Here is a 27,866-nt window from a genome sequence, read left to right on the forward strand (position 1 = left end):
CGTACCAGCCGATGCCCCTTTCTTGTTCCTCGACTATATACTCTTGTCGGCGCAGTCGACGTGAGGCGAAAGACCTTCGAGCGGTCTGGATAACACTGCCTCCGAGCATAGGGCGAAGGTTCATCGACATGGCGTCCAACGAGAGTTCGAACCGGAAGTACGTCACATGAAACCACCCTATTACTAAATGTATACAGGACTTTTTTTTTTTTTTTTTTTTCATCCACGCATCTTTTTTGGGGGGGCTCACGGCATATAGCGGCAAGCGGAAGCGTTGCGTTGCGAAGAGCACTTGCGCCAAGCTTGTACACACAGTTGCGCTGACACGCAGTCAACCGCAGTCAAGAGCCAAGAACGCCCTATATCGTCGCTAGCGGCTCCCCAGTAGCAAGCGAAATCCACGGCAATATGGCGGCGCCCAGCGACAGCGTCGAAGTGTTCGATCTTGGGGCAATCCCGATGGCTTTCCCGACATTTTGTTGAACTTCAACCACCGCAGCCTTGGAAAAGGCAGTTCCCGACGCTCCCCAAAACGAAAAAGCAAGTTCTGCGAGCGGAGAACCGAATACATCTCGCCGAGTGGCGCGAGCAAACACCGTCACCCTCCTCTTCTCTCTCGGCTTCTGATCGGTCGAGCGCACCGTAACGCTTCGGAAAGTTGAGCGACGTTCCACTCGCTAGCGTCGCGCTTCCGAGCGTTGCGGGAAGGTGTGCGTCGCACCGCAAGCGACCGCTCCTGGCCGCAAGGACGCCGCAACGCACTGAAACCCGTTCAAACTCGAATGTGCGTATGGGCCTTTATTCTACTAATACGCAGTTCCTACCCTACTAGACAACAAAAGGGGGAGGGGGAGACAAGGAAGTGTTAGCGCCTCACTACCCCCCTCCCCCCTTTGCACGACGCTACGCCATTGGTCGAACACGCTATGACGTCAAACCAATAGAGGCGCTCTGTTGTCGGCTCTCTCACGTGACCCTGGCACGGTGCGACCAGCACGAGCAAGATTCAATCAGAAGAGATTGCTTCAAGAGAGGGGGTGGGCGATCGTTGGGGACCCTCTCTTTTTGAGTCTTCAAACAAAACTGCGCCCTATTAATTGAAGACCGGTGGCTTCGCTGGGTTTCCATAGGAGTTGAGTCGTTTTCTTTCTTTACTTTTTCCTCGGGTAAGTTCGCAAATTTATAGAAAAAATGCATCATACCTGGTCAACGCTGCAAAAAATCGTAGCCTGACAGGTTAAGAAACCGAAATTTCCGGTCGATTTAAAGAGCTTGGCCGCTATTTGACACACCTGATGGTACTCGTTTAAACTAAACATTTGGATCGGCTGAAATAACACACATTTCCATTTATTCAAAGTTATAATCACCCAGTTATACAAGGGGTATACAAAACACTCACCGAGAAGTACGATTTCTCTTTTTCTCGGACACATCGCGAAGTTGGGCTGGGAAATGCTTGGCAGACGACAATCAGAAATGCTCCAGCGTGGGCTTTCACAATTGGTTATTGTTCTAAGGACAAACGCACACCACACTCTCGTCGGAGGAAGCCGGCATCCAGCTGACAACCATATATACGCTTCGTATGCAGACTAGGCAAAAAGCAGCCCATGTAGTTGAAAAAGAGAAACACGACAGACTTTGCAAATGGTGAGCGCGAAGGCAAGCTGTTGGAGGTCCACATTCTTGAGCTCGACACGAGGACGACACACTGGCGGGAAACACAAGACTAGCACCTCGAAAACACAGCATGGAATCATGCACGGCAAAGTTACCAGATCAACTCAGTTGCAGCACTGTCCCTAGACGCTGGGTACCACGCGCAGTACCCTTCTCCCCCTGAAAGTTCGCCTCCCGTCGTTCGGAGCGCCACGGTTTTAGAGACTGCTGTTATGGTAACTCCATGAAATTCATAGGTTCTGAAGCAGAGTGTCTAGACGACACTTCATCGTAGCCGCTCCAAAGAATACAGTTTTCAAGCACAAGTTATACACACTTGCAAGTGGGATCCCAGCCTATCCTCGAACCCCGCTCCGAGGTTAGCTGCTCGTCGTACAATGATGCCGAGCGCCTCTCGCTGAAGTGTACACCACTGAGCGCCAGAAACAGACTAAACATTATTTCTAAAACATACATGCGGTACCTTAGACCGCGAAAGGGCACAACAAATTAAATAAAGTACCTAAACCAGTAACAAACCGAAAAAATTAAAAAAGAAATAGCTAAGTCTCAAAGTGCTCGCGGCAACTATGGCTTCCACGACGTGCTGGAACAGAGGCTGCGATCGTTATAAAGTCAGCTCCAACCCTTATACGTGCCCCCTCCTACGATATTTGATGCTACAATTTTGTGTGGACACCTCCTTCTGCCTTCCGAAACAGTAAGTGCGTTTCTAAAGCCTAGTTCACATGCAGCGGTTTTGGCCCTAGAGCGGCGCGATTTCTGCCGTCGCGGCGCTCTGGCCAGCACCAGCAATTCTGCGGCACGAGCGCCGCAACGGCAGAAATCGCGCCGCTTTAGGGCCAAAATCGCTGCATGTGAAACCCGCTTTACGCTGGCCGCCGGCGATGCCGCTGAAATCTTTTTCTTGTGCACCCCAACGGCGTTTCCCTAGCGCACCCCAACAAGGCGGAAATGTTACGCGGCGCCAGCGTCGCTCCAAATGGCAGCGCACAGGAGCCTTTCTCGGAAACGTGTACAGATGGCGTTTCAAACGACGGGCGGCGGCCTCGGGACATAGAGGGCGGTTCGCTCAACAACTTCGCTTCTCCGCGGGAGTTCTGCAACTGAGCTGATCTAGTAACGTTTATGCACAGCTTGTATACGTGACGTCACTTTCGATATGTTCGGAGGTGGTATCCATACCTAACCCAGGGCGTGCCCGTCAAATAGCCCATGTGTATTTGAGACGCCAGTTTTGCGTTTGTCTCTCATCTGTTGCTGCAGTTACAGGTACAAGACGCTAGACCAGAAACTTTCCCAGCTGCAATCGTATCACGCATCTGGTGATGTGCCCGTTCGCTCGATGTACGCTATCGCGTCGTCCACCTGCGCGAAGAAACAAAAAAAAGCAATGTCAGAATAAATATGACACTTTTTTATGCGCGCACTTAACTCTAGTAATTCGCGTGTCAACCGAGCGAAGAGTTCCTCGAAATATTTTAGCTTTGCGGTATTATCTTCAAACATGCATCGTGGGCACACCCACGTATTATACTATGGTGCCTGGAACGTGTCTACGACTGGTTTGTTTACAGCATCTTAAAAATGGTATTTTTCGCCCACAATGTGCGAAAAAGTAGAAGCGGTAGCTGTAAATTTGTGACGTCATGTGACACTGCGACGGCACAATGTAACACCGATTCCCCGCTAAATTTAGCGAAGAAATTGTTACGACATGGAACACTCTGACGTCTCAATGGAACACTTTAATCCCCCACAAAATTTAGCGGAAAATTTGCCACGTCATATGACACTGTGATGTCACAATGTAACACCAATTCCTCGCTAAATTTAGCGAAACAACTGTGACGTCACGTGAGACAGTGACGTCACAATGTAACACTTTAATCTCCCGCAAAATTTAGCGGGAGATTTGTGACGTCATGTGATATTGTGACGTGACAATGTAACGCTGTGATTCCCCCTCAAGTTTAGCAAAAAAATTGTGACGTCGTGTGACACTTCGTCGTCGCAATGTAACGCTGATCCCTCGCAAACGTTTGCGGGATAATTGTGACGCCAGAATGTAACACTGATTCCCCGCGAAATTTAGAGATAAAATTGCCAGGTCATGTGACTGTGACGTCATAACGTGGCACTGCGATCCCCCGCGAAATTTAGCGGGGAAAGTTGTGACGTCATGTGACACTGCCGTCACAATGTAGCGCTGTGATTACCCGCCCAATTTAGCGGAGAAACTCCGCGCTACGTTTAACTGATAATTTTTCCCGCTAGATTTAGCAGGCTGTACGTACACGAAACAGGCGGGAACCCTCGCAAAACGTCGCCAATAAGGAGTTCCCGTAGCTCGTTTCCGCTGTCCCGCAACGCACTCCGCAACCCGCTACGATAACCGAAACTCTAGAGTCAAGGCCATCGCCGCGCAGGCGCAGTAGCGGCTTCTTCGTTGCGGAGGGCTTAGCGGAGGGGGAAACGCGGTTTACGAAAACTCCCTAATAACAGCTAACCCCGTAAACGATTTTTTTTTTTCTTCTTTTGTGTGACGCCTCATAAACGCGTCGATTAACTTACGGGACAGAACCAGGCAGAGCCGGGCATGTAGATGACCTTGGAGAGGGTGGACATCTGTTCCATGGGCGAGATGATGTGCAGGTGCAGGTGGTTGATGCTCGTGAAGGGCGGCCAGTGGAAGCCCATCCTGGAAGAGTCGGCACACGCCAGTGAGCCTCGCCACGTCTCCGAAGGGTGTGTTTAGCGTCTATTCTGTCCATGTATCGAAAATGGTCCCGAACTGGCAAAAAGTCACGCCACAAGATCCGAAGGGGTCATGCTGCCGGAGGTCGCGATCCTGGCGGTTGGGCGCGTAAGTTCTGGAGAAAAGAGCACTGGAGAAAGCGAGTGGCGCTGTCGACGCCGCGTATTAACTCCTGGCTTCCGAAGCTTCCGTGGACTGTCACGCGGGAGAGCGACCTGCAGCAGAACAGGCGTCTGCCACACCCACTACCGCTGCTGGGACACCAGCAGGATCGCGGCCGGGGACAGCGTGACGTCATCAGGCGGATGTCGAGGGACCACTTTTTAGGACGTGGTAAACGTACCAGTCGGAGCCAGACGCGTTCCGGACACCGTACGAAGGGAGTTCATAAAATTCGTATTATCGGCACGAGAAAGCTTAAAAAGTAGGAACCAAACAGGCATCAACACGAGCGCGCGTCTACTGGGTGTTTCAAGGAGTGGCTAGGCTCTTTAAATCGACCGCGAAATTCGGTTTCTTAACCTATCGCGCTACGACTTTGTGCAGCTTTGCCCAAAGATGGTGCTTCTTTTCTTTTTTTTTTTTTGTAAAATTTGCAAAGAGCAAACTTACCTGAGGAAAGAGTAAAAAAAGAAAAAAGGCTTAGCTCCTATGGAAACACAGCGAAGCCACCGGTCTTCAAACAATACGGCGCCGTTTCGCACGGGAGACAAGAGATGGCGCAAGCGGTCGCGATGCCAACTGCCGCCAACGAACGAGCATACAGCGCCAAGAGCCGGCGTCTTTAGCAGACAATCTTTTCGACTCAAAAGCGGCGCGAGCTTTTCTGATATCAGTTGCCAATGCATTATTTTATCATCCTTACTAATAGAACACATTGAATGGACACATAAGCGATTAAAAAGGTGGTTTGTCGGGATATTTTGACTGTTTTTTTGTTCGGGATACTGATGTCGTCTGCTTTGCAGTTTCTTGTTGTTACCGCGCCTGTTCTTGCTTCTGCGACTGTCGCCGCCTGCGGAAGGCATTTGAGTCTAAAAGATTGTCTGCTAAATACGCCGGCACTCGGCGCTGTATGCTCGTTCGTTGGCGGCAGTTGGTGTCGCGACCGCTTGCGCCATCTCTTGTTTCTCGCGCAAAACGGCGCCGTATTGTTTGAACACCGAGGGCTTCACTGCGTTTCCATAGGAGCTAAGCCTTTTTCTTTCTTTACTTTTTCCTCGGGTACGTTCGCTCTTTGCAAATTTTACATAACAAATGCACCATCTGTGGGCAGCGCTGCACAAAGTCGTAGAGCGACTTCGCGGTCTATTTAAAGAGCATGGCCGCTCCTTGAAACACCCAGTAGTTTCGGCACAGTATAAACATCGCGTTCTTTAGTACCTCGAAACGTCGCTAGGGCGTCGAAAACAAAAATGGCACCGCCCGTCGGGGAAGTCGAAGCGCCGTGCAGCGGTCCGTTCTCTCCATTTGAAGGGAAGCAATGCCAAAGAGATTTGATCGGAGGCTGGTGGCGGTGTTCGGGGACAACGCCTTATAGCTTATGACTCTGTGGTTAAATGGCACACACGCTTCCACTTTGGCCAGACAAGCCCTTGGGACGATCCCTGAACATTGAAATACGATGATCTCTATAAGAATAAAGGTTGTCTATCGGTGGCGAAAGCGCGTGACTTGGGGTGGTGAATATGTAGAGGTTGATTGTTGAATCTATTCCTTCGTGACAATACTAGGAACTCTATGAACGACCCTCGTATTTATACACTAAGGTGGCTGGAAGGCATCTCCGACTAGTGTGTTTAGTTTCCCGCTCCTGAAAAAATGATCAATGATTTTCTATTGAGTTTCTAATGTATTCTTCTAGAGTACATTAGAAACTCAATAGAAACTCATTGATCATTTTTGTAAGGGCGCGCACCGCCGATACATGGAAAGCGGTCCACAGGGGCAACAATTGCGACATAGACGCCGGCGTGTTACGCGCTGTCGGATGTCGCGATCCTGACGGTCGGTCGTAGAGCTTCGGGCAAAAAGAACGAACAGACGCGAGGCGTTGCTGCAGTGTCCAAACTCGCGGGCTGCAGAAGCTCGTGTCGAATGCCGAGCTGGGGAGCCACCTGCGGCACAGCAAGCGTCAGCTGCATCCATCAGCGTTGCTCGCCACCGCCAGGATCGCGGGAGGCAACATCGTGACAATTATAGGACGTCCTCAGGAACAAATCGAGCGACCGCATTTGTGACCGCCTTAAAAATCACACCCGTCAGAGACGCTCCTGCCAGGGGTCTGATTTTGATGGCCGCGAGAGCAAGATCAAGAGCGACATCTAAATTGTCTCTCGTGGTGCCAGCGAACATACACACACACACTCACACACATATGTGTATGTATGTGTGTATGTTTGGCTTTCGTATTGATTGATGGCGTCGGGAGCAACGTCTGAAGGTGCAGCCGACTAGCAAAAGAAAGCAGACGACTCGCAGGCGAAATCTGTTGGCAACAAAAGCGCCGCCGTTATGCAGACGCGTTTTTTTTTTTTTTTTACTTTTAGTTTTGCTTTTATAGTCCGAATTTAGTTTTTTAACCGAAGGTACATTTCAAAAAAATTATGCTCATTTTAATAAAGCACAGTGGTCGCGAGCCGTCGCGATAAGGAGGTAACGCCATCTATCAATACGAACGCTAAACACACCCCGCTACTGAACCCCTGTCGTATGCGTCGCTGCCCACCGTAGACGCTGGCAAGTTTCTTGGCCTTAGTTTTGACAGAAAGATAACTACACTTTGTAATATAAAAAAAAAAAACGACCCGTGAAATACACTTTTGACGAAAAGTTCAGATCGCTACGTGCAGGCGTCGATTTTCACGGTCCATTTTAGGTCGAGCCTGGTGACTTGAACCACCCTATATATACGTTCGTAGACAGTTCGTCTGCTAACGCGAGTGAAGAACGCGGTTCGCCTGCTGCGAAGCGTCATTTGCAGACGGAAATAAAACAAGAAAACGCCGTACGTCGTCTGCTAACTGCTAACAGACCGGGGGAAACAAAAATGCTGATCGTCCGCTACGAACCTAGCACCGCGGCGGAGCGACATCGGACATGGGTTCACATTGTGATCGTCTGCTATTTCCCGATAGAAGCCACTGAGAATCCGCGCCTCGTTTGCAAATCTCAAGTTGTTCTGCTGCCGTATACACAAGCTGACATCAACAGTGAAGGAGCACTAAGGGCAAGCACATCAAGGGCCACAATACCTTTCTTTCTCGCAATCTGCGCGTTGGTGAGCTCACCAAAAAATTACCGCACCGTGAACTCGCGAACGGGTCAAAAACGTCTCGTTCTTTGATTACGCGCGAGCTGTGGCACCACGTCCAATCAGAGGCCGACAACGCTTTGGTTCTCACCTTGACCAAAACCGGACCCTAGGCACAATACTCTAATCGGAAGCAGGGTCCACTATAAGCTTTTGCGCATCCGTACATCCTCTCTTACGGCCTTGCTTCCCGCTGTCGCCACTTTCAGAGGTCAGTGTACCCGCACGACCAACGTATTCACTCCATATCTTTGCGCTTATTTTGTCTTCTTTGGCATTTTTTTAAATATAATTAGACTGGGCAATAAAAGCAATAACAACCGAAGCAACTACACAATCCCGAAGTGTTCTGACGGGTGGAGGCATGCTGGGATGTACATTGCGGTGTTTCAATTTACGGAAATTCATTTAAAACAGAGGAATCCGATCCACCGGACCACAGCCGTAAAGCCTAGACCCGCGCGGGCAACATGTTGTCAACATCCAAGCCGAGGAAAAAACGTTACAGAGTTTCAAAATTGTGAAAATGTTTTTCTTTTTTTGGTACGTACATAGAACAAACATGTCTCAATTTATGATACGTAAGGTCGACGAGGGTGCATACCTGAGAGAATCGAGGGTACCGCCTTTCTCCAAAAGTACCTGCTGCCCAATGTCGATCAGTCGCCTCACTGGAACGACACGGAGTAAAAGATGGGTAGTTTCACTCCTTTTACGTGCAAACAAAAACACTTATGTCACAAAACTTTCTCCCGAAAATAAATAAAACAATTAGCACAATAGTTACGTCGCGAGACATAATTTTGAGCTAGAAGCGATTTCTACAGATGTTTCTATTTAGAGGCGTCAAAGCCGAAATAAAAAACATGTTTCGAATCGTTCAGGTAAGTCTCGCTCCGTAAATATTGCGCAATTTTTTTATTAAGTTTCTTTTATGAGATACATCTCATACCTAAACATTAAAATAAACTACCGCAATATTTCAAGGGATGCCCCACCCCTCAAAGATAACCCACCCTATTCTTGGCATAAATTAGCCATTTCTTTAAAAAAAACACCTAAAAATAGTTTATTTGTAGTAATTGCAGCTCCCTGGCCGATGATGACCTCGGCAGAAATGGTGTTACTGAGCAACGGCGGAAGGTAAGCGAACATTGCTGACTGGGAAAGACTTTCGCCTTTGGTTCATCGCACCTCCCTGCGATCACAAGCCTTCGCTAATCACAAAATCCAAAAAATCCAAACACAGCATTTCTTCCAACACTTTTCTTCATTACAAACCGAAAGTTAGCTTACTCCTTAGTTTCACCCGATTTGCCTTCAATTTTAAGTGGGCTATCTCTCAAGATATTCCAACAAACTTTTTTATTGTTGTTGCTGTTTTTAAATTTTTTTAAGGAACATTTGTTTACCTAAAGGTATGTCCGCTGGAGTGAGACCCTTGACACTCCTAATGTGCATCTTGGGAACCACCAAGTAGTGGTGAGTCGAAGCCGGGTGGATGTCCCGAAATACCACGTACTCTTCGTCCTGCGGTTCAAAGAAAGCGGCTCGTTTCGACACCGCACATTTCCCTCGTTCGTGTCCGAGAGGTTCTTAAAACAGGCCTGCTCATGCCTGCACCAGAGTCACTGAATCTTTCCAAAGTATCGCATTCAATAGCGTCCGCCGTGACCGTTCTTTGTTCGGTTTTTTGATCGGGAATTTTGGCGCCGAAACATATACGGTCGAAGGGGTATCAAAGATAAAGAAAAATTATTGACATTAAACTCTGTAAAACATAAAACACGTGGGGAATCGGGTAGACAAGAAAACCATGTAAGCTACAAATATGCAGAAGCGGAGGTAACAAACAAACATATCACAGCAAGTCAAACATGGTCGTACCTTACATCTCGTAAGCACAAAAAAGGGGGGCTCTTTCCTCTTTTGGCTGGGCGAGGAGTTCCTCCTCGCCCAGCCAAAAACGTTCGCAGTCCAGGTGGCGGAGCAGTGTACCCCGCAGTCGATAGAGCACGGGCCACATTGCACGAGACAGCCCTTGCTGGCCAACTGCTGTGCAACGGTTCTGACAGAGAACCATGCAGTTGGCCGACTGCCAACAAAGGCAAGGCGAAACCTCCTCCTTTCTTCCCTCCCTCCCTCCTCCTCCTCCTCCTCCTCCTCCTCCTCCTCCTCCTCCTCCTCCTCCTCCTCCCCCTCCCCCCCTCCCCTCCCCCTCCCCCTCCCCCCCTTCCCCCCCCCCCCCCCCCCCCCCCCCCCCGAGGACACCGACCACTTGACACAAAGTTCCAGAAGCCCAAACTCCGGAAGCCATGGTGCACCGAGCGGCGAAATGAGCGCGCGACGGGACAATCAGAAAAAAAGTGGGTGTTCGTCTCCACCTGCCCACAGTCGGGGCACTTAAGTTCGGGAACAATGCCCCAGCGGTGGAGTCGTTGTCTGGTGGGGAAGACACCTTAGCCCCGGCGCCACTCGAGATCTTCCACGGGTCCGGAGAGGCGGCGAGAGACGAACGAGGACCACGTGAAGGCGTTCCGCCGACCCCTCTGCTCGAGAGTGGTCCGGGACACGTAGACCTCCTCAAAGACGCGAGCCGGTGGCACTTCGCGCACTTCCAGGTCCGGCAATGCATGTCTTGACTGCTCATGGCAAGCCACCACCGCTGGGTAAGAAGGGGGCGTTGTTCCAAAAATTGTCCAACGCGCGAAGAACGAGCACCCGGCGTGAGGGCCCTCGAAAATAGAGGGCCAGGGATCGTGCAGGATGGTACGGGTCATCCAACACCCCAAGAACAGCGCAGAGGGAGAGCAAGCGGCACACCGTGTCGACCTAGGGCATGCCTCTGCCGGTCAGTGACGTGGGAAGGCGGAGCACTGACCTTGTCACTAGATCAGTGCCCCTGCTCCAGTAAAACTGGAAGAGACATGAGGTGACGCGCCTGGTGAACCGAAGAGGGGGAAGAGCAACGTGGGCAACACAAAAAAGCTGCCCACAAAGAACAGCCTTCACTGGGTAAGCTCTGTGGCGGAGGAACAGCGTGAAAGCCCCCGCAGCAGCGACCTGACGTTCAAGCGCGGAGGCTACGACTTCCCACGTGCGGGACGCCACTCCACAAGTGTCGAAAAACACGCCGAGGACGCGGAGCTCGTTCACGACCTGGATGTCTGCAGGTAGAGTGGGAGGGGAAACCTCAGAACTTCAAAGCTTGGCTGTTTGGCTGTGTTTGAACGCGCTGCAGAAAAAGCGTTGTACTCCGAGAACCGCTATGCAACGGCCTCAAAACTGTGAGAACTGCGCGCAAACAAACTGACGAAATCCGCGTAGGCGCTAACTACAACCGCATCCCGGCCGGGTAGAGAAAGGCTACAGAACCGGGAGCTGGACGCAAGACGACGGAGAAGAGGGTCGAGGCTGAGGACCTGGAGTAAGGGGGACCGAGGTCAGCCCTGTTGCACACCCCCAACTCACTGAAAAAGGCGAGAGGAAACACCCGTTGACTTGCCAACGGCTAGTCAGTCCGATGTACAGGGATTGAAGTAAAAATATGAACGTCTCAGGAAAGCGATAGGCTCTCAGGACCCCAAAAAGAATACGGTGCTCAACTCTGTCAAACTATTTCGCTTGGTCGAGGAAAACACAGGTCCCAGACAAATGGGTAAAGTTGGCATAGGCGAAGAGGTCCCGCGTGAGTGAAAGGGAAGAAGAAATGTTGCTCCGAGGCACCGAAAACGTCATAACTGGAGTCACCACATGGGGCAAAACAGTGCGGAGGCGCGAGGCCAGTGGAAACCTTCCCACCTCGTAGTCAGCGTTCTTCTGGATTTGAAGAAGAGCCACCCTCCTCTGAGAGAAGAATGACGCGACCCCATCCGAATGATAGTGGAACCTCACTCGTCTCCAGAGAGTTAACCACCTGAACTAGGGGAGGGGAGGGGGGGGGGGTGTAAGAACGTCTCAAAAAGTGACGTAACATTCGGCTGGCAAGCCGTTAGAATCTGGAGCAGACCCGACCTTCGTGGCTTGCAGGACTTCAATGAAGACTCCCTTACGAGTGGTATGAAGCACGAGAAAGAAGCCTGGTTTTCCGGGCAAGCCGGAAGGTCTCTGCAGAAAAGGCGAACCCGTTCAGCGAAATTCACGGTGTTCACAGCGGGGTCCGAGCAAAAGAGGGACGAACAAAAATCTCGAAACATCGCGCCGATCTTAAGGGGGTCCTCTGCAAGGCTATAGTGTCAGTGAGACGGAGATGGGGCATGAGGTTCCCCGCGGAGCGTGTCGCGGGGCTTGTCGTCCAGCCGGCTGGACGACACGGCCCGCGACCACGTGGAATCGTACGCAGCGCTGTGTAAAGGGGTGTCCAAACAGGACACTACAAAATGCACGACTCCGACAAATCGTGAAAATTGAAGCGGGCGCGTCCGCTTCAATTTTCACAATTTGTCGGAGTCGTGCGTTTCGTAGTGTCCTGTTTGGACACCCCTTAATTCGACCCAGGCGTCGCGCACGTCGTGAAGCCGGAGAAGCCGAACCAGCCCCTGAGCGTCAAAAATATTCCGCCCACTAGAAGGCCCGCGGATGTCACGCGAGGAGTCTGTTTCACAATTGAAGTCCTCGCAAAAGAAAGAAACAACAGTCTTCGAGCACATACTGCAGAAGGCTTTTAAATAAATCCCCAGACGGCGTGTGACCTTGGCAAACTGGAGCGTAGACGCTTATAGCCCGAAACTTGGCATGATCAACAAAAAGCTGCACACGAGGATTCGACCGTCCGAATCGCACAGTGAGAAAGCACCAGCAGGAACGAAGCGCAAAAAGTTTAAACGCCAACACCAAGCGCGAGACGTCGCGGAAGAAAAATACCAGAGAATAAAAATATGCACCTTAAAATCTGCCACATCACGAGCAGGAAAACAAAAATCGTTTCTTGCAAGAGCAGATTGCAGTGATTAGACTGAGCAAGATGAATCACCTCCCGCTGCTTGTTCGTACTCCGAAAACGTTGCACATGTAACGTCAAAATGAGCAGGCACATTAAAGGGAAAACAGAAAGTTGAAATTCCGGTGCGTCCTCATAGTAAAAACTGCCCAAGCCGAAAAGCTTCTTTTTAACTGACGAAGCGGGAGCCGCGTCCGAGCCGCTGCCACCAGAAGAGAAAACGCGCTTGGCGTCCGAGCGGTCGTCTGGCGTGGCGGCGTCTTTGACAGACGTCGATTCCGCGGACGATTCACGTGGCGCCGTTGTCGACGAAGCTTCTGGCGTGGAGGCTGGATGTCCCTGGCCCGGAGTCACGTCGTCTTCATCAGCGATGGCGAGACGGTCCGAGTCGCCACTCAGGTCGTCGACGTCAGTGTCGCGAGATCCAAAGGTGGCGGCCGCGTTCGACGAAGCGTCCGGGGCTTGGCTGTAGGGGGTGGCAGCAGCGTTCGACGGAACATCCAAGGTTTGGTCGTCGGTAGGGCCAGCCGCACTCGATAGAACGCGTGAGCCTCGGCTGCGGGGAATGGCGGCCGCGTTCGATGGAACGCCCGAGGCTTGGCCGTCGGTCGGGGAAGCCGTGTCCTATAGAACGCCCGAGGCTTGGCTGCCGGAGTGGCGGCCGCGTTTAGTGGAGCCTTTGGAGGCTTGGCTGCCGCGGAGGCGCCGGCGCTCGACGAAGCGTCGGAGTCCGAGACGATGGGGGGGAGGTGGCGGAGTCCGCGGGCGGGTGGACGGATCCGAGTCTTCACCAGAATGCTGAAGGGCTAGGAGGGCGATGGGGCGACAACTTGCTGCGGGGGACGTGGTCAAGTCTCCCTGGGCTGCTGGGCTGCGGCAGAGTAGGACTTGCGCTGGATGCGGTCCGTGGTCGCATGGCCGTGGCCACACCGTTGGCAAGAGGCCGTGCAACTGCCGTCGCATGCCCGAAGATGCCGCGTCAGTCGCAACGTGGGGTCTTGCACGCGGGTCCGACGTGGACCTCCAGCCCGCACCGCATGCACACGCGGCGCAGACCGCGGTAGCCGACCATCAACCGGCGTCCCTGGATGTGGACGAAGTTGGGGACCGACTTCGACATCTCCATCTTGACCAGCCGGGTGTCGGTCCTGACGTCCGGGCGGTCTCGAAACGTGGTGTGGTTGATCGCCTTCACCTTGCCGTATTGTGCGAGGACTTGCATTAGTGCGCCCTCTAACGTACGGGGAAGGCGGTACATGGACACAAACACAACGTGGGCTCTTACACTGGCTTCAGGGGGACATTTACACGTTACCAAGCAATAAGAACCCTCGCACTACAAAACGCTGAGCAGCGGCCATGGTGCTGACCGCCGCCATGAACCTTGCTCCACCGTGGTGTTGCAGGCACGACAAGCCAACCCCGCCGGCGACGGCTTGAATGCTGTCCATGGTCGCATCTACCGGAACCGGAGTGCCCGCCGGAACGTTGAAGGAGAAGCACTGCGCCTTCGTAGGCATCGACATGGCGGAGGCTTTGAACCCCGGGGACCACGAATAAACCGAGGGCCCTGGGAGCGCGTAAAACCTTAACCGGTTGCCATGCCAACCCCCGGCTTCCAAGCGAACGCGCCGCGAATGACCACCAATGTTAAAACGCGCCCCAAGTCGGAACGCGCTACCCGAAATCACCGGTGAGACATGCATGTATAGAAACAATGTTAATTGTGCTTCAAGACCCTGTAAACTAAAACTTTACGAAAACATTACCCTCCTGTCATTTTGTACTAATCTTCAATAAAGGTTCCTACAAAAAATATATTCTGTTTCGTTTGTTTTTAGGCAAAATCATGCTCATGCTGACAAGTGTAAAAAAACAAAAAATAGTGAGCCGCCATTTTGATGTCATCGAAAACCAAGTTGGCGTGAGGTGAAACGGCTGGGCACACGTCGTGCGGACAGACAGCCGTTGCAGACAGCACAATGACCTCATCGGCCTGACGTCAGAGCCGTCATTACAAAGTTCACAAGGAACACAGAACACACCACTCACCTGGTACAACAGTGTGGTGTTCGGGTCTTTCGCAGACGCGATGTTGCAGAAAAGGCAAGGCGTGCCTTGTTCCGAGCCAGGCGGTGCATTGGAGAACAGTTTACCCACAGCGCCACCTACAAACCACGTATGAAAAAAAGGCACCATAAGAATAGGCATTTGGGCGAGTTTGTAGAACTTCACAGTGCAAGGCAGCGCGACTGGGACGAGGACAAAGAAGAGAGATACGCTAAACAAGTGCCGACTATTGGGGTCGTGAGCGATCGAAAGCGTCACTGTGATCGGTCTTCCACGATAGGCCGAATGCTGACTATGACGTCAGCAAATGATTTCCCATCGACGGGAATAAGAGGAATGGAAGAACCTCAGTTTTGACGGTGTTGGCAGTGTTGCTTTGAGAGCGCTATGATTTCAAGCTTCCAGCATGCTCTTTACAAACCCTTTCAAACTTGTTCACAAGGTAACGACGTCACGAAAGGTAACCATAGGAGGGCGCCACCAAAACATCTCGCCGCCAGTAGCAGCTGAAATCTTGTTAGAACAGAAACACAAAATTTAATGCTGATGCTACTAATACTTCAGTTGCTAGTCAGCGCTTGCTCAGTGTATATCTCTCCTTTGTCCACTACCAGTCACGCCGATTTCCGCTAAAAGAAAATGCGTCTTTAAGGCAAAAAAACACAAAAAACTCAGATGTGTTTTTAGATTCAAACAAGAGAAGTCCACCGCGTCGGTAACATAGGTTAACAACTCTATAACCTTTCCTCTTTTCCTTTTGTACTGGCAACAAGTACAGGGTGCTCCGAAAAAAACATTACCCATGTTTTGTTTTGTATTTTTTCACTGCAAAAAGGAATTAAGCAACACCGAACGCTCAGCCTAGTCACTGATTAAGTTTCCTGAGTACCAAAACTCCCAAGCTCCGCGCCGTGGCGCTCCAATTCATCCATATCCGTGCCGCTATTTTGGAGCCTTGCATAGTACACCGTATAATAACTGGATACATAGCGCACCGTTTGCGTTGCCGATAGGTATTTCAGGTATAAGTGTGTGGGGCTGTAGATAGCCACCTGAAATCCTGTACGACAGCATTTATATTGGCTGTATTTGGGCATAGGTTAGTAGTCTTACTGCCCTAGTCAAATACATTATTTTGATACACCTCTTGCTCTCTAAATATCCAGACACTAATCATCCTCTCGCCGAGGTTAAACTGTGCGGTGTTCCTGTTACAGCGGCGAACTTCGCCGCTTAGCTTAGCCACTTATTTCTGTCATCACATTGAGCCGCTGGCATTTTATTTATTTTTGTCGTTACGTATTTCCAGCAAGCAAAAGATCGTCGTATGAACGCAACAGCATTTCGTCGATTTACTTACGTCCAGCTTAAAGTCAAAAGAGTCTCAGACTCCCCAAAAATTTTAAGGAGTGGTCTAAGACCCCCTCCCCTTTCCCTTCCTTCCCTCCCTCCCTCCCTCCCTCCCTCCCTCCCTCCCTCCCTCCCTCCCGCCCCTTTTGTCCCCATAGTCCTGGCGTTGGCGAAAACACAATAATATGTACTCCATCTTGTAAACAGAAATGTTAAGATTTCCCCCTTTCAAGTTTTGTTGAGTAGCCGTCTCCAGAGAGAGCAAAACTATGTTGTGAGTAGACATGTTGACGCCGTGTGGAACAAAATGGCGGATGTTTCACGGGCACTCGTCATTCTTGACGAGAAAAATAATCAGAATCTACGTTGTTGGTCGGTTTTGTTTCCTGCGAAACATGCTGCAGGTTACGCTTTGCGTCTTCCCACTTCTGTGTTCCTGAGTCTCGGGTTTTATTACCATGAATCATCACCAGCTCGCTTGTTTTTTTAAATATTATTCACGATAAGACCTCGGTACTCTGAAGTTCCCGCGCACTCCTCGTCTCTACCTCTTCCTCAGTTTCTCTCTACATCGCTTAGCTTAAAGGGATACTTCAACGAAATTTGAAATATTCCCGTCGTGTTCAAAAATAGGTTGAATATGATCCACAATATCCGTAAATGACAATCGCACGTTTGTATTTTGAGCCTGGTGGCTGTATTGTTCGTTATAAACGGCCCACTCTGGCAAGCGCTCGGAGAAGGCCCAGCGGAGACCGCGTGACATCCAACGCAATCGTGACGTAGGTCGCCTCAAGACGAGCAAAGCTACGGCGAGGCTGACGTCGAGAGGATGGCCTAGTCGTTCCAGCCACCGAAGCGGCTGCTTTTGCACGAATTTTGAGTGACGGGTTAATCTTCTGTAATCTTGTAGGGGGACAATAGCGACTTCTGCGACACACAAAAGGCATTCTCGGGAAGAGGGGAGTTCCTCCTGCCCCTCTTCTCTCGTCGTGGCCGGAGGCGAGACAACCTCCGTCACGGAGCCCGTGGAAAACACGCGAAATACTTCAGTTAAAACATCGTGTAAGATGACTCGCACGCACGTGTACCCGAGATGGAGGCAGCATAATATTGTCTATACGGTCGGAGCTACGTAGAAAAATAAAATTATCTTAATACCAATTCTATAATGTTAAAATGCACAACTTTCGCTGTAACAACCCGGGGAAATTTTGGATGCACCTTACCCATAAAAAAAAGACTCGGTAAAAAGGGAAAAAAAGAAAACTAGCGCAGAACGACGTAGAAATTACAAACCTTTACTACGTTGCGACAGTCTTTAATGATTACTTCGCTTCCGTGTTCCTTCGCACTAACGGCCAAGCTACCGAGCTTATCAGCGGGGTGGGAATTTCTGCTTTGCTTTACTTAGACACAAAGAAATCGACCGGGCCACACGATATACCAAACGCATTTCTTTACAGGTATGACAAATGGTGTGCAGAATACCTCCATATCGTTAAAAAAAAAAAAAAAAAGAGCTCACAAAAAGCAGAAATGCTTGAAGACTGGAAATTTGCTAGAGTAACCCGTGTCTATAAAATGGGCGATAAGTTCCTCGTTTCTAACTATAGGCCAATATCCTTGCTGTGTAATGCGAGTAATGTAATGGAACAGTTTGTTTTTACACACCTGAGTGTACCCTTTTCGAGAACAATGTTTTTTTTGTTTTTTTTTTTTGGGTGGCCAGCACGGTTTTCAACGTGGCTTTTCAAAGTCACCCAGCTATTCCATACCAGCAACGAAATTTTGTCAATCCTGGACAAAAGTGGACAAATCAATGCCGTTTTTTTTTTAATATTTTGCTTGGGTGTTTCACTTTAACTTAATGTTAAAACTTCGACATTTAATAAAAAGAAAACGACCAAATGCTTCGGTGGCTTGACTCGTACTTAACTCATAGACAGAAATACTTTCAAATTGACAGGAATATCTCGCCTCTATCACCAGTTCCTTCAGGAGTTCCTCAAGGCTTCGTATCGGGCCCACTTCTCTTCCTAATTTATTTAAACGACTTGGCATACAACTCATATGTACGCTGCCGTTTCTTTTTTTTTTTTTTCTTTTTTTTTTTTTTCAGACGATTGCATTGCGTATTTAAATATGCAGTCAACAGGCGACCAGGTAACTCTAAATGATTTCCTAGCAGCCGTTTCCGGATGGTGTCAATATTCGCAAATGAGTTTAAATACCGCTATGTGCACGCACATGACTAGCGCACGAAAAAAAAAAACCGCTCAGGTAGAGATATAAAATTAATAATTCGAGATTAGCCTAGTCACGCAGTTTAAGTACCTATGAATAATTATAACTTCTAATCTAAGTTGGAACAACCACATTAAAGGTGCATTGACAGGGTATTTATGCTCGCCGAGGTTTTTAGTTCTATCTGACATGTGAAAGCCCCAACTGCCCAGAACACAATTTGCGGCTCGAAATTTAATTTCTTTCCGCCCGAAAATCGCCGATCGGGAACTGGCCGGTTTGAATTGCGCTCACTCTCTTCTTCATGGTCACGGGCCGTTTTCTAAGGTTTAGGCACAACCACCAAATGTATTCAAGGTCGCGGGTCATCGTAGGCACCCACTCAATATTAAAAATAGAAAAAAATATATGAAACTCATTATTTGTAGCCTCAAAAAGCTGCAAATACGTTGATCGAAAAATAAAAGGAGGTTGCCCAGACAACCGGAAGCATTCTGTGCGTTCACTGCATAATTCTCAACATACCGTCGTTTCGCGTATCGTGGGAGTAGCGGATGCTAGCGGACGACGGGCGTGGGACCTCTACTTCAGAACTGTCGTTCATGGTAACGGCGAATTCGGTCTTCCTTCGAAAGAGAAATTTTGGACCGATCCAAAGAATTGGTATTCATCCCGCACGACACGCCCGACCACCAAGCCGATTCGCACGGAGTCGTCAACAAGCCGTCGCCCCTTCTCGTGGATGAAGACATCGCTCGTGCAAACGTCAAGCACGCGAAGCACGAACGAAATGCCAGAGTGCTTGTGCTAACAGTGTCTAGATAAGGTTTTCATAATTTCTGATAAAACGAACTGGCTATAGTTTCTCTTTGGTGACCGTGTAGCCAAGGTGACAGCAGAACAAGTAACGGATCCCGACGTCAAACTGCAGGAATTTGAGATATATGTTTTCTTAGCGAATGCACGCCACTGTTGTGACATATTTGAATGACAAGCACGAACAAACGACAAGCACAAACGAAGTTCGTACTTCGAGTTGAATATGCACGCGTACGAAATCTTTACTAAGTGCGAATGTGGCCAATGCGTGGTGCTGCCCGACTTCAAGCCGAGAGTGGCTATGCTGGAGGGAAATCGGCAGTAAACTTTCCGACCTACAGTCGACCGGCTGCATTACTACAAAGAGTTCTCCCAGTAGCGCAGTGGAAAGATGTCCGCTTCGCACCCAGCGGTCCCAGGTTCGATCACAAAAGCGGGCGTAGTTTCTTCTTTCAATTATTTTGCGATATTTGCCTTTCTTTTTAGGGCGCAGCTCTTAGGGGCCCGTTACAGGCTTAAGCGGCGTCGCCGTCGTCATAACCGCGAGGTCACGTGACCCCCCCCCCCCTCCCCCCTGAGGTCACTCCCTATCCCTCAGTGCGCTTTCATCGTCCTCTTCAAGAGCTGCGCTCTAACCGGCGTTACAGGGAATTGTGAACGGCTTTCTTTTTTTTATATATAATTATCACTGAAAAATACAAAGCTTGTGGACGAAACGTCGCTGAACTGAATGGTATGGGATTCACTTTTTCACACCTGCGAACTCAATGTAGTCACATTCCACAAAATGCAAGGAGCATATAAACCGGGTAGCGTCCGCTCTCCGAGGTGCCCGTAAGTGTTCTCCCGGAATGGCAGCCAGCCATTGGTCCCGATCCCGTTGATCTTTCGGAAACTTGCGCAGACTCTGCCGCACATTGCCACTTTCAGACGCAGGACATGTGAGGCAGCTCTTCACGCAACATCTTGGGGGTATTCTTTTCGGAGCTGATCACGGGAATTCACCACGGGCACTGACTATACTCATTTCCAACTGTTCAATGTTCAAAACAACTCATCTTGAAGTGCAGAACAGCGAGCAGAACAAACATAACTGCAAAGAAATCGCACGGCAAACGGTTCCCGCAACGCATGTCGTCTGCCTGCGCGCGATATAAAACAAAAAACACACAAGGTTGCGTGTAGCTACGTGACTTTCGGCACTCACTCTCTCCACTATATTTCTCCGACCTCCGTGCGCAGGCTCCGGTTTCGAGCAGTTGCGCTTTTGGCTTTATTAAAAATATACGAGACTCTGTAGCAAAATATTAATTGGGTAGTCTTCCGACAAGCATAATAAATCGCCTGGCACAAAATGAAGAAAACAATTGAGCGGGGGGAGGGGGGGGGGGTTGTCAGTGTCCCTTTAATAGCATTGTCTCGGCGGCTACAAAAAGGTTATGGTTGTTAGGACACCGGCTAAAATATGGTACTAGCAAAACAAAGCTGGTAACCTACACATCCCTTGTAAGACCGCTACTAGAGTACGGTGACGTTGTCTGGGACCGCCACACAAAAACCGATACCGGATTCATCGAGCGCGTACAGAGGAAGGCGCTTCGATTCATTTATCGCGCTTATGATAGAAACGTCTCGGTGACAGAACTGCTGAACTTTTCCGGGCTCCCTACATTATAATCTCGGCGCAAGCTTCATCGACTAAAGCTCCTCTTTAACATATAGTCAATAACCAGATAGGAGTGAATTTCCCCGACTACATGCAGTTTAACATAGCGCGACCGACTCAAAATAGACACAAAACAATGCTGATGCCTCAATGCAGGACAAACTCATACCGGCTTTCTTTTGTTCCGAGAGAGAAAACCGAATGGAACGATCTTCCGCGTGACGTGGTCGCTAAAACATCTCAGAATGTTTTTTTTGTATCTTCTATGGGGAAGTTTCACAGCACAACACCCCGCTATTTTTGTCATATCTCACCAGCGATTGTGGTGCCTTATGTTTATGTATGTGTCCCCTGCTAACAACGCTGTTTGGTCTTATAGTTGTTATCTTCACTGCTGAGTGTAGCAGTTTCCTTCTTTGCCCATTCTGTCACATGGCCAGCTTTTTGAGACACGCTGTTTTAGTTCCCGATTCTCACGACACGTGGCGTATCAATCTTGAGCAACCTAGAGCCGTTTATAGTGAGAGAGTTTGGCCTTCTTAAATATATTTTGACAGCCTGGCAAACAGTGCAGCGTAGTCTGACAACCGAGGGATGACTACTTCCGTCCGCCATTTTGGGGCTCTGACTCACAGGAACTCTATGCGATTTCTCCGAAATAAGGAAGACAAAGAAGCAACAACATCTTGTGTTATCGCGCACTCCGCTCGTTCTAGCGGGCAACAAGCTCCGCCCATTGGCCAAACTCTCTCAGTATAAACGGCTCTGGAGCAACCACTCGATGTGCGTCTGTCATAGGGTGAAAACACCCATTGTTGTATTGAAAACTGCCTGCGCGTGCCGAAGGGGCCTTAAAATGGCGCCAAAGAACCGGGCAGAGCTAAGCGCTCGCTCCGACCGAGATCGAAGCGCGTGCATTCTGGGCATAGAAATGGCCGAGATGCCGCCACCCTAAGACAGACGTGGCGAAAGTGAATGAAGACTCCCTAGAGCAACCTAAAGCCCCTTCATGTTTTAAAAGTAGCGCAAGGTGCGTCGATGCACGAGGCACGTGCAACGTGCAGCCCTTGGGAAGATCACGACGGCACAGCGCAGCACTGAGCTAGATTTTAGACGCCACGTTCTTCCCAGAAGTGGCGCGTGGCACGTGTCTCGTTGGTTATTTTTATTTATCGTTTTTAGAGCGCAGCTCTTAGGGGCCCGTTTCCGGCTTGAGCGGCGTCGCCGTCGGCGTCGAGTCGGCGTAACCGCGAGGTCACGTGACCCCCCCCCCTCCCGAGGTCATGTGACCGCCCAGGCCACGTGACCCCCCCCCCAGGTCACGTGACCGCCTGAGGTCACGTGACCCCCCCCCCCCCCCGAGGTTACGTGACCCCCTGAGGTCAGGTGACCTACCTGAGGTCACGTGATCCCTGAAGTCACGTGATTCCCTGAGGTCACGTGACCCCCTCCCTCGACGTCACGTGACCCCCTGATGTCACACGACCCCCCCCCCCCCTTGAGGTCACGCGACCTCAAGGAGTCACCTATCCCTCAGTACGCTTCCATCCTCCTCCTCAAGAGCTGCGCTCTAACCGGCCTTACAGGGAATTAGACGGCTTTCATTTTTTTATTATTATTATGTGTCATACGATATTTCTCAAAATCTCCATGCCAACACCCATTTCTGCGGTTATCGCCCAAGAGGCATTATTTGAGTGGTGACATCTCAGCCATTTTTCCGCCCAATCATTTTTTATGCATTTCGAAGCGCGCGCCATCTGGTGTCTTTCAGCTCGAGCACGCAGCTTTGGCTAATGCATAGACGCCATTTTACCGCCCAAGTCACGCACCGAGTGTGCGAGAGCGTCACGCGCTGGCACATTCAGGGCAACAATAGTTGTCTTAACCCTCACACAGACAGACATGTAGGCACCCTATAGAGCAAGATAAACGAAGAATCCAAGGCGCGCGACCGCCTTTTTCTGAACCTCCTCTCTGTGCATCTCTCCGGCTTCCCACCCTTCTCACCGTTTGAGTCTGGCCAAATACTTTACTGTGCTTCGTTTCAGCCTCGGTCCGAGCGCGGCCGATGTTATGAGCTGAAGGGCCAATCAAACGGCGAAAGAGGAACAGCCTCATGGCGTGCTCTCTGCAGTTGATAGGACCAGCCGGTATTCGCTGTCTCTCTGTGCGTGCTCCTCCGCCGGCTAGTCCTATCAAACGCAGAGAGCACGCCATGACGTTGCGCTTTTTGCGCTGTTTGATTGGCCTCTCGGCTCATAACAACGGCCGCGCTCGGACCTAAGGTGAAAGGAAGTATAGGGGGAATACATTCCCACTCCGCTCATTTGCATTGGGCAGAACGCCTACAGCGCCGAATCCAGCACTGAACGGCAACCGTCACCAGATTTAAACAGCTGTCATATTCTAACAGTGAAACACAAAGTAACGACAAACAGTCATGGCAAGTAACGACACCGGTATTTCGTTACATCTCCCAAAGGGTAACGGAGCGCGGTAACGCGTTGGCTTTTTTCCAAGCTAACGAGTAACGCTAATTCGTTACTTATTTTCGGTAACGGGCCCAGCACCGTTCTTGTGGAAGGAAACTCGGACTTCGCACTGATGCGTCGCGGGCATCTCGTGCCAGTCTCGTACGCTTACGTCCGGGCGCAGCGGATGCTACGAGCACTCGGAGCCAATCCAAGGCCGTGTGGGTATCACGTGACCTTGGAGAGGGGTCACAGCGACGCGCGGAAAGCGTATCACACGGGCTCCCTCTACAGAGCGGGATTGGCTAGGATGGCTCGTAGCGTCCGCTGCGTCAGGACGTAAGGGGAAACGAACTATGGTCCCGCTTTTGTACCGTCTCTTCCCTTCTTATTTCTCGGTTTCCCAGATGGCGAAGTTGCGTTTGACTGCGTTTGACTGCGTTGCGGCTGCGAGACACCAGGACATCCCTGCTGCTTAAATCGCGTGCCAAGATGATTCCTTGAATTGGATTCCACGCTTCAATGAGAATGAATTCTGCATTCTAAGGAAAGGGTGCAAAAGGAAGGCGTAGCGACGCTCGTGCCAGGAATGCCGAGAATGGACGTCAGCGGCCACTGCGTCCTTCATAAAACACCCCTGCATACGACAATTTTATCAATAAATCAAAATGCACGTTTTTTTGTTTTTTTTTTGTTTTTTTTTTAGTATGCGCTTTTACGTGAGTTTTTAGTATTGGATCCCACAACAAAGGCATTATTTTGCTGGCCCGTCCTAGAGAGATTTGGAACAGCTTCTCTGTTTCCACTTCCCATACGAACGCTTCATCGAATAATTGCAAAGCGCCGCTTTGCATGTCACCTTCTCTTTTTTTTTTTTTTTTTTTTTTTTTTTTTTTTGTTTATTATGCATATCAGTCTGGGGAGGCTACTAAAAGATCAGACTCTGTATATCCGTCTTCCACGCGTCTGCACGGTGTTGAGCGATACGTGGTTTAAAATTTCTGGTGCGCGTTTAATTATTGTTTCGGTGTGTTGAGAACAGCTGCCTAGGGGAGCGTGTGTATCACAATGTTAGACCAACCATCCATATTATGCATACCGGTATGTGGTTGTTCCTTTTGTCTAGGTTTGCTTTGTTCTCGGTGTTTTGGTGCATACTTGATTGTTACCGCTTTATGAGTGCGCCCCCCGTCTCACTTTCTTCGTTCGTAAGTTTCAATATTTTCTGAGATCACCTTAAAAATGTTTTACACTAAAAGAGATATAGTTAGCCACAGGTTAAGACTAAAGTGAAAGCCTCCTCCCACATCCCCTCTCCCCTTTGGCAGAATGAACGCTGGAGAGCAGGGGCGGATTTATGGGTCAGGTTCGGGGGGAGCTTCTATTTTATTGATAACCTGTCATCGACTGCAAAATAATTCATTATTGTTTCGAAACAAATAATAAAAAAAAGCTAAATTATAAGCCTATGCTTTATTTGTAATCAATAAGAAATACATAAAAACTTAAAGTTTTGTTTCGAACGTTTCCCTAACGTGTAACTACAGATTGTATTTCATATTGTCGTCTCCTCTGTTACCTCAGAAGACAGGGTGCGACTAGAATTTATAAATATTGATCGTGAGATAACCAGTTCTGGTATGCGTTTGCATCGCAAAGAGAAAGCTTTAACAATCGCTGACGGTTCTTCGAAATAATGGAAACGTTTCTATGCTGGCAGAATCGTCTAATATATTCAGTCTAATATACAGGGTGTCACAAATGAAAAATTACACGGTCTTTTTCACCGCAAAAATAAACTAGGCATCGCCGAACGCTCATTCTCCGCCCAAAGGCAGAGCTAGAGGTCACAACCAGATGCCAAAGTTTCTACCCGATCCGATAACTTAATCAAAAGTTATAAGTGATTTTCTGAAAATTTCAATGGGAAAATGGAGCCCATTTTTAACCGTTTTCGGTTTCTGGTGCCATAGAGCCCCATGTGTTTGAAAACTCCGTCGGCCGCCATTTTCCCATTGAAATTTTCAGAAAATCATTTGTAACTTTTGATTAAGTTATCGGATCGGGCTGAAACTTTGGCATCAGGTTGTGACCCCTAGCGCTACCTTTGGGCGGAGAATGAGCGTTCGGCGATGCCTAGTTTATTTTTGCGGAAAAAAGACTGTGCAAATTTTCTTTTGCGACACCCTGCATATCCGTTACGGAGATTCACTGCGGCACCACAGTATTGATACCGTGATTCATATTTTCTGACGTTGCTTTTTGCTTTACTTCTTTAAAAAGAAATTGCGCATTCTTGAATATATGTTTCACCTGTCATATGTTGAATGTAGTCTCAGAAACTGAGTTGAGTACCACGCATACATCTCTCACCGTGCAAAAAAAAAAAAGAAAGAAACATTGTAGAAAATGACGTATATACAGAAAAGAAATTGCCTCCTCGTGCCGCGCCACTGCCCCTCACCCCACCCATTTCAAGGCCCCTGAAAATTCAGACAACCCACCCTAATTTTAATTCCTGGGGAAACTCCTAGTTCACAGGGCATCAATGTCCCCGCCAAATGCAAAGGGGAACCTGAATTGGTGAGTTGATCACGTGACGAACTTTCCCATTGCGTGACGAACAGATTGTAGACCACGTAATCTAAAGACCGTGGTAGTACAACGTAGCGTAAAAGGGGTGTCGCTAAAACATCGTCTCGAAACCTGTTTCGACGAAACGATGCGGGCCCGTCACGTGCCGCGCTCCAGTCGGCTCGCTTGGGCCGTAGCAAGTCTGACACCAATATCAAACTTGTTTCCAAACTACTTTTTTTTTTTTTTTTTTTTTTAGTGCAGTAAGGTTACAGTGTACTAGAATGTAAGGCGGGAGGACTATAACTGTAACAAGAACTGAATTTACTTACCCATTGTTGGACTGGAATCGGAAGCGAAATTCCCTTGAAAGCAAAACCAAAATGGGTATCAGACGTTTAGTGCGTAATACGACAACACAGCAAAAACAAGAACCGAGCTAAAATGTCCATAATGTTAAAACAACAGCAACAATCACGAAAACCGAATTTCGTTTGATAATATATTTCATCGTATTTAGCCGAAACCATTTCGCACGCTGGTAACCATGAGCTCTAGCCAACGAGCTCGTTTAAGCAGGTTTAAGTCAAATCCAATCCAGCCAGTAAGACAATCGAATCCCGCTTACATTTTTTCAGTGGTCGATTCACGCGGGCGACGTACTTTTTTTAACCAGTACGATATCGATCATCATCAAACGTCCCGCAACACTTTTGCGGGCGCTAAACGCCACAGTCCGCGCAACCAAACAAGCACCATGGAGAACAACCTACGCGAAGTAGTAGCTCGACTCACCAACCAGTCGTCGGACACCGTACGCCCAGCGTGCAAGAAGTGCGGCTACCCGGGCCACTTCACCTACCAGTGCCGCAACTTTCTCAAGGTAAACCCAAACAAAGACATTGTTCTCGACGTGAGCAGTACCAGTTCCGAAGAGGAAAGCGACGGGGAATTTGTGTCGCCGCTCACACAACTCAACCTCGCGCAACAGCGAGCCGCCGCTGTAGTGGCCGCTTCGTCGTCGGCAGGTGTCGCCGCCGTTGCGCCGAAAAAAGAGCGCGAAAGCCGGAAAAAGTCGGCCGGTCACAAGAAGAAGCGGAAAAAACACAAATCACGGTCAGAGTCGCCGTCCGCGCGTCGAGAAGAGAGCAGAGAGCGGAAGAGGCGTGGAGAGGGCTCCACGAAGCACGAGAAACGCGACCCGGAGAAGAAACGCCACAAGCACTCCCACAAGAAGCACAAGTCGAGGGAACGCTCAAGGTCACGAAGCTGAGAGATGAGTTCACACAAAACTTACATCGCTCGGTTCGAGTGGTCATCTATTCACCGCATTACCGATCCCGTTTTTCGCCTTGTTGCGTTGCACTGTACATGGCTTGCACGTGAGCTGATTGCCTCGACGTCACATTGGCGGCCATTGTGGAGGACCTTGCTGTCGCGACCTTTTGCAGCGCATATTTTCCACCGCTGAATTTTCTTTTCTTGGCAAGAAGCATAAATGATTATTCGCAAGATGTAATGACATCACTTGCAATCCATGCATGTGTATCTTGCCATTTCGCGAGCTTCTAAACTGGATCAAGCACATTTCTATCTGCCAAGTGCTTGTTCCTTGAAGTACAAAGTCCATAATACACATAATACTTTGTTAATATTTTAATCACTGCTCACCATACTCCAGAAAGCATAGACTCTGAGAGAACTCTGAAGTGCATGGTGATGATGACCCCTGGTGGCGATCTGTGAGGACCGTTTTATTATTTGCTGTATTTTTACTTTTAGAAATCAAACATGGACTAGGAACCTACGATTTGCAACAGTCAGTGCACCATTCTTCTGTGCAGCAGTGTGGCCTATATGAAGCCGCTTGTCATGCATTCTTCTACCTGGAAACTTTTGTAAAGTGTCTTTTACGTCGTTGGTTTCCGGCCCAGCAAAACCCGTTTTTGCGATAAAGTCAAAAATAAGGATCA

The 27,866-nt window shown here is 49.4% G+C and overlaps 2 protein-coding genes across 2 annotated transcripts; one reads left to right on the forward strand and one right to left on the reverse strand.

The window, feature by feature from the left end:
* Nucleotides 1-1,324: 1,324 nt before the first annotated feature.
* LOC8027881 (histidine triad nucleotide-binding protein 3) lies at nt 1,325-26,910 on the reverse strand. The gene is made up of 8 exons (XM_042286830.1): nt 26,689-26,910; nt 26,226-26,258; nt 14,746-14,861; nt 9,167-9,284; nt 8,359-8,425; nt 4,258-4,384; nt 2,559-3,051; nt 1,325-2,402 (listed from the first exon to the last, which is right to left on the reverse strand). Exons 2-7 carry the CDS (start codon nt 26,227-26,229, stop codon nt 2,998-3,000), a joined length of 486 nt encoding a protein of 161 aa, XP_042142764.1. The 5' UTR covers nt 26,230-26,258; nt 26,689-26,910; the 3' UTR covers nt 1,325-2,402; nt 2,559-2,997.
* On the forward strand, nt 26,483-27,864 carry LOC8027880 (protein SREK1IP1). The gene has a single exon (XM_002409829.5). The coding sequence runs from the start codon at nt 26,651-26,653 to the stop codon at nt 27,164-27,166; it is 516 nt and encodes a 171-aa protein (XP_002409873.3). The 5' UTR covers nt 26,483-26,650; the 3' UTR covers nt 27,167-27,864.
* The last annotated feature ends 2 nt before the right edge of the window (nt 27,865-27,866 follow it).

The sequence above is a fragment of the Ixodes scapularis genome, unplaced genomic scaffold (assembly GCF_016920785.2).
Source record: "Ixodes scapularis isolate PalLabHiFi unplaced genomic scaffold, ASM1692078v2 PGA_scaffold8__174_contigs__length_109621045, whole genome shotgun sequence".
NCBI lineage: Eukaryota > Metazoa > Arthropoda > Arachnida > Ixodida > Ixodidae > Ixodes > Ixodes scapularis.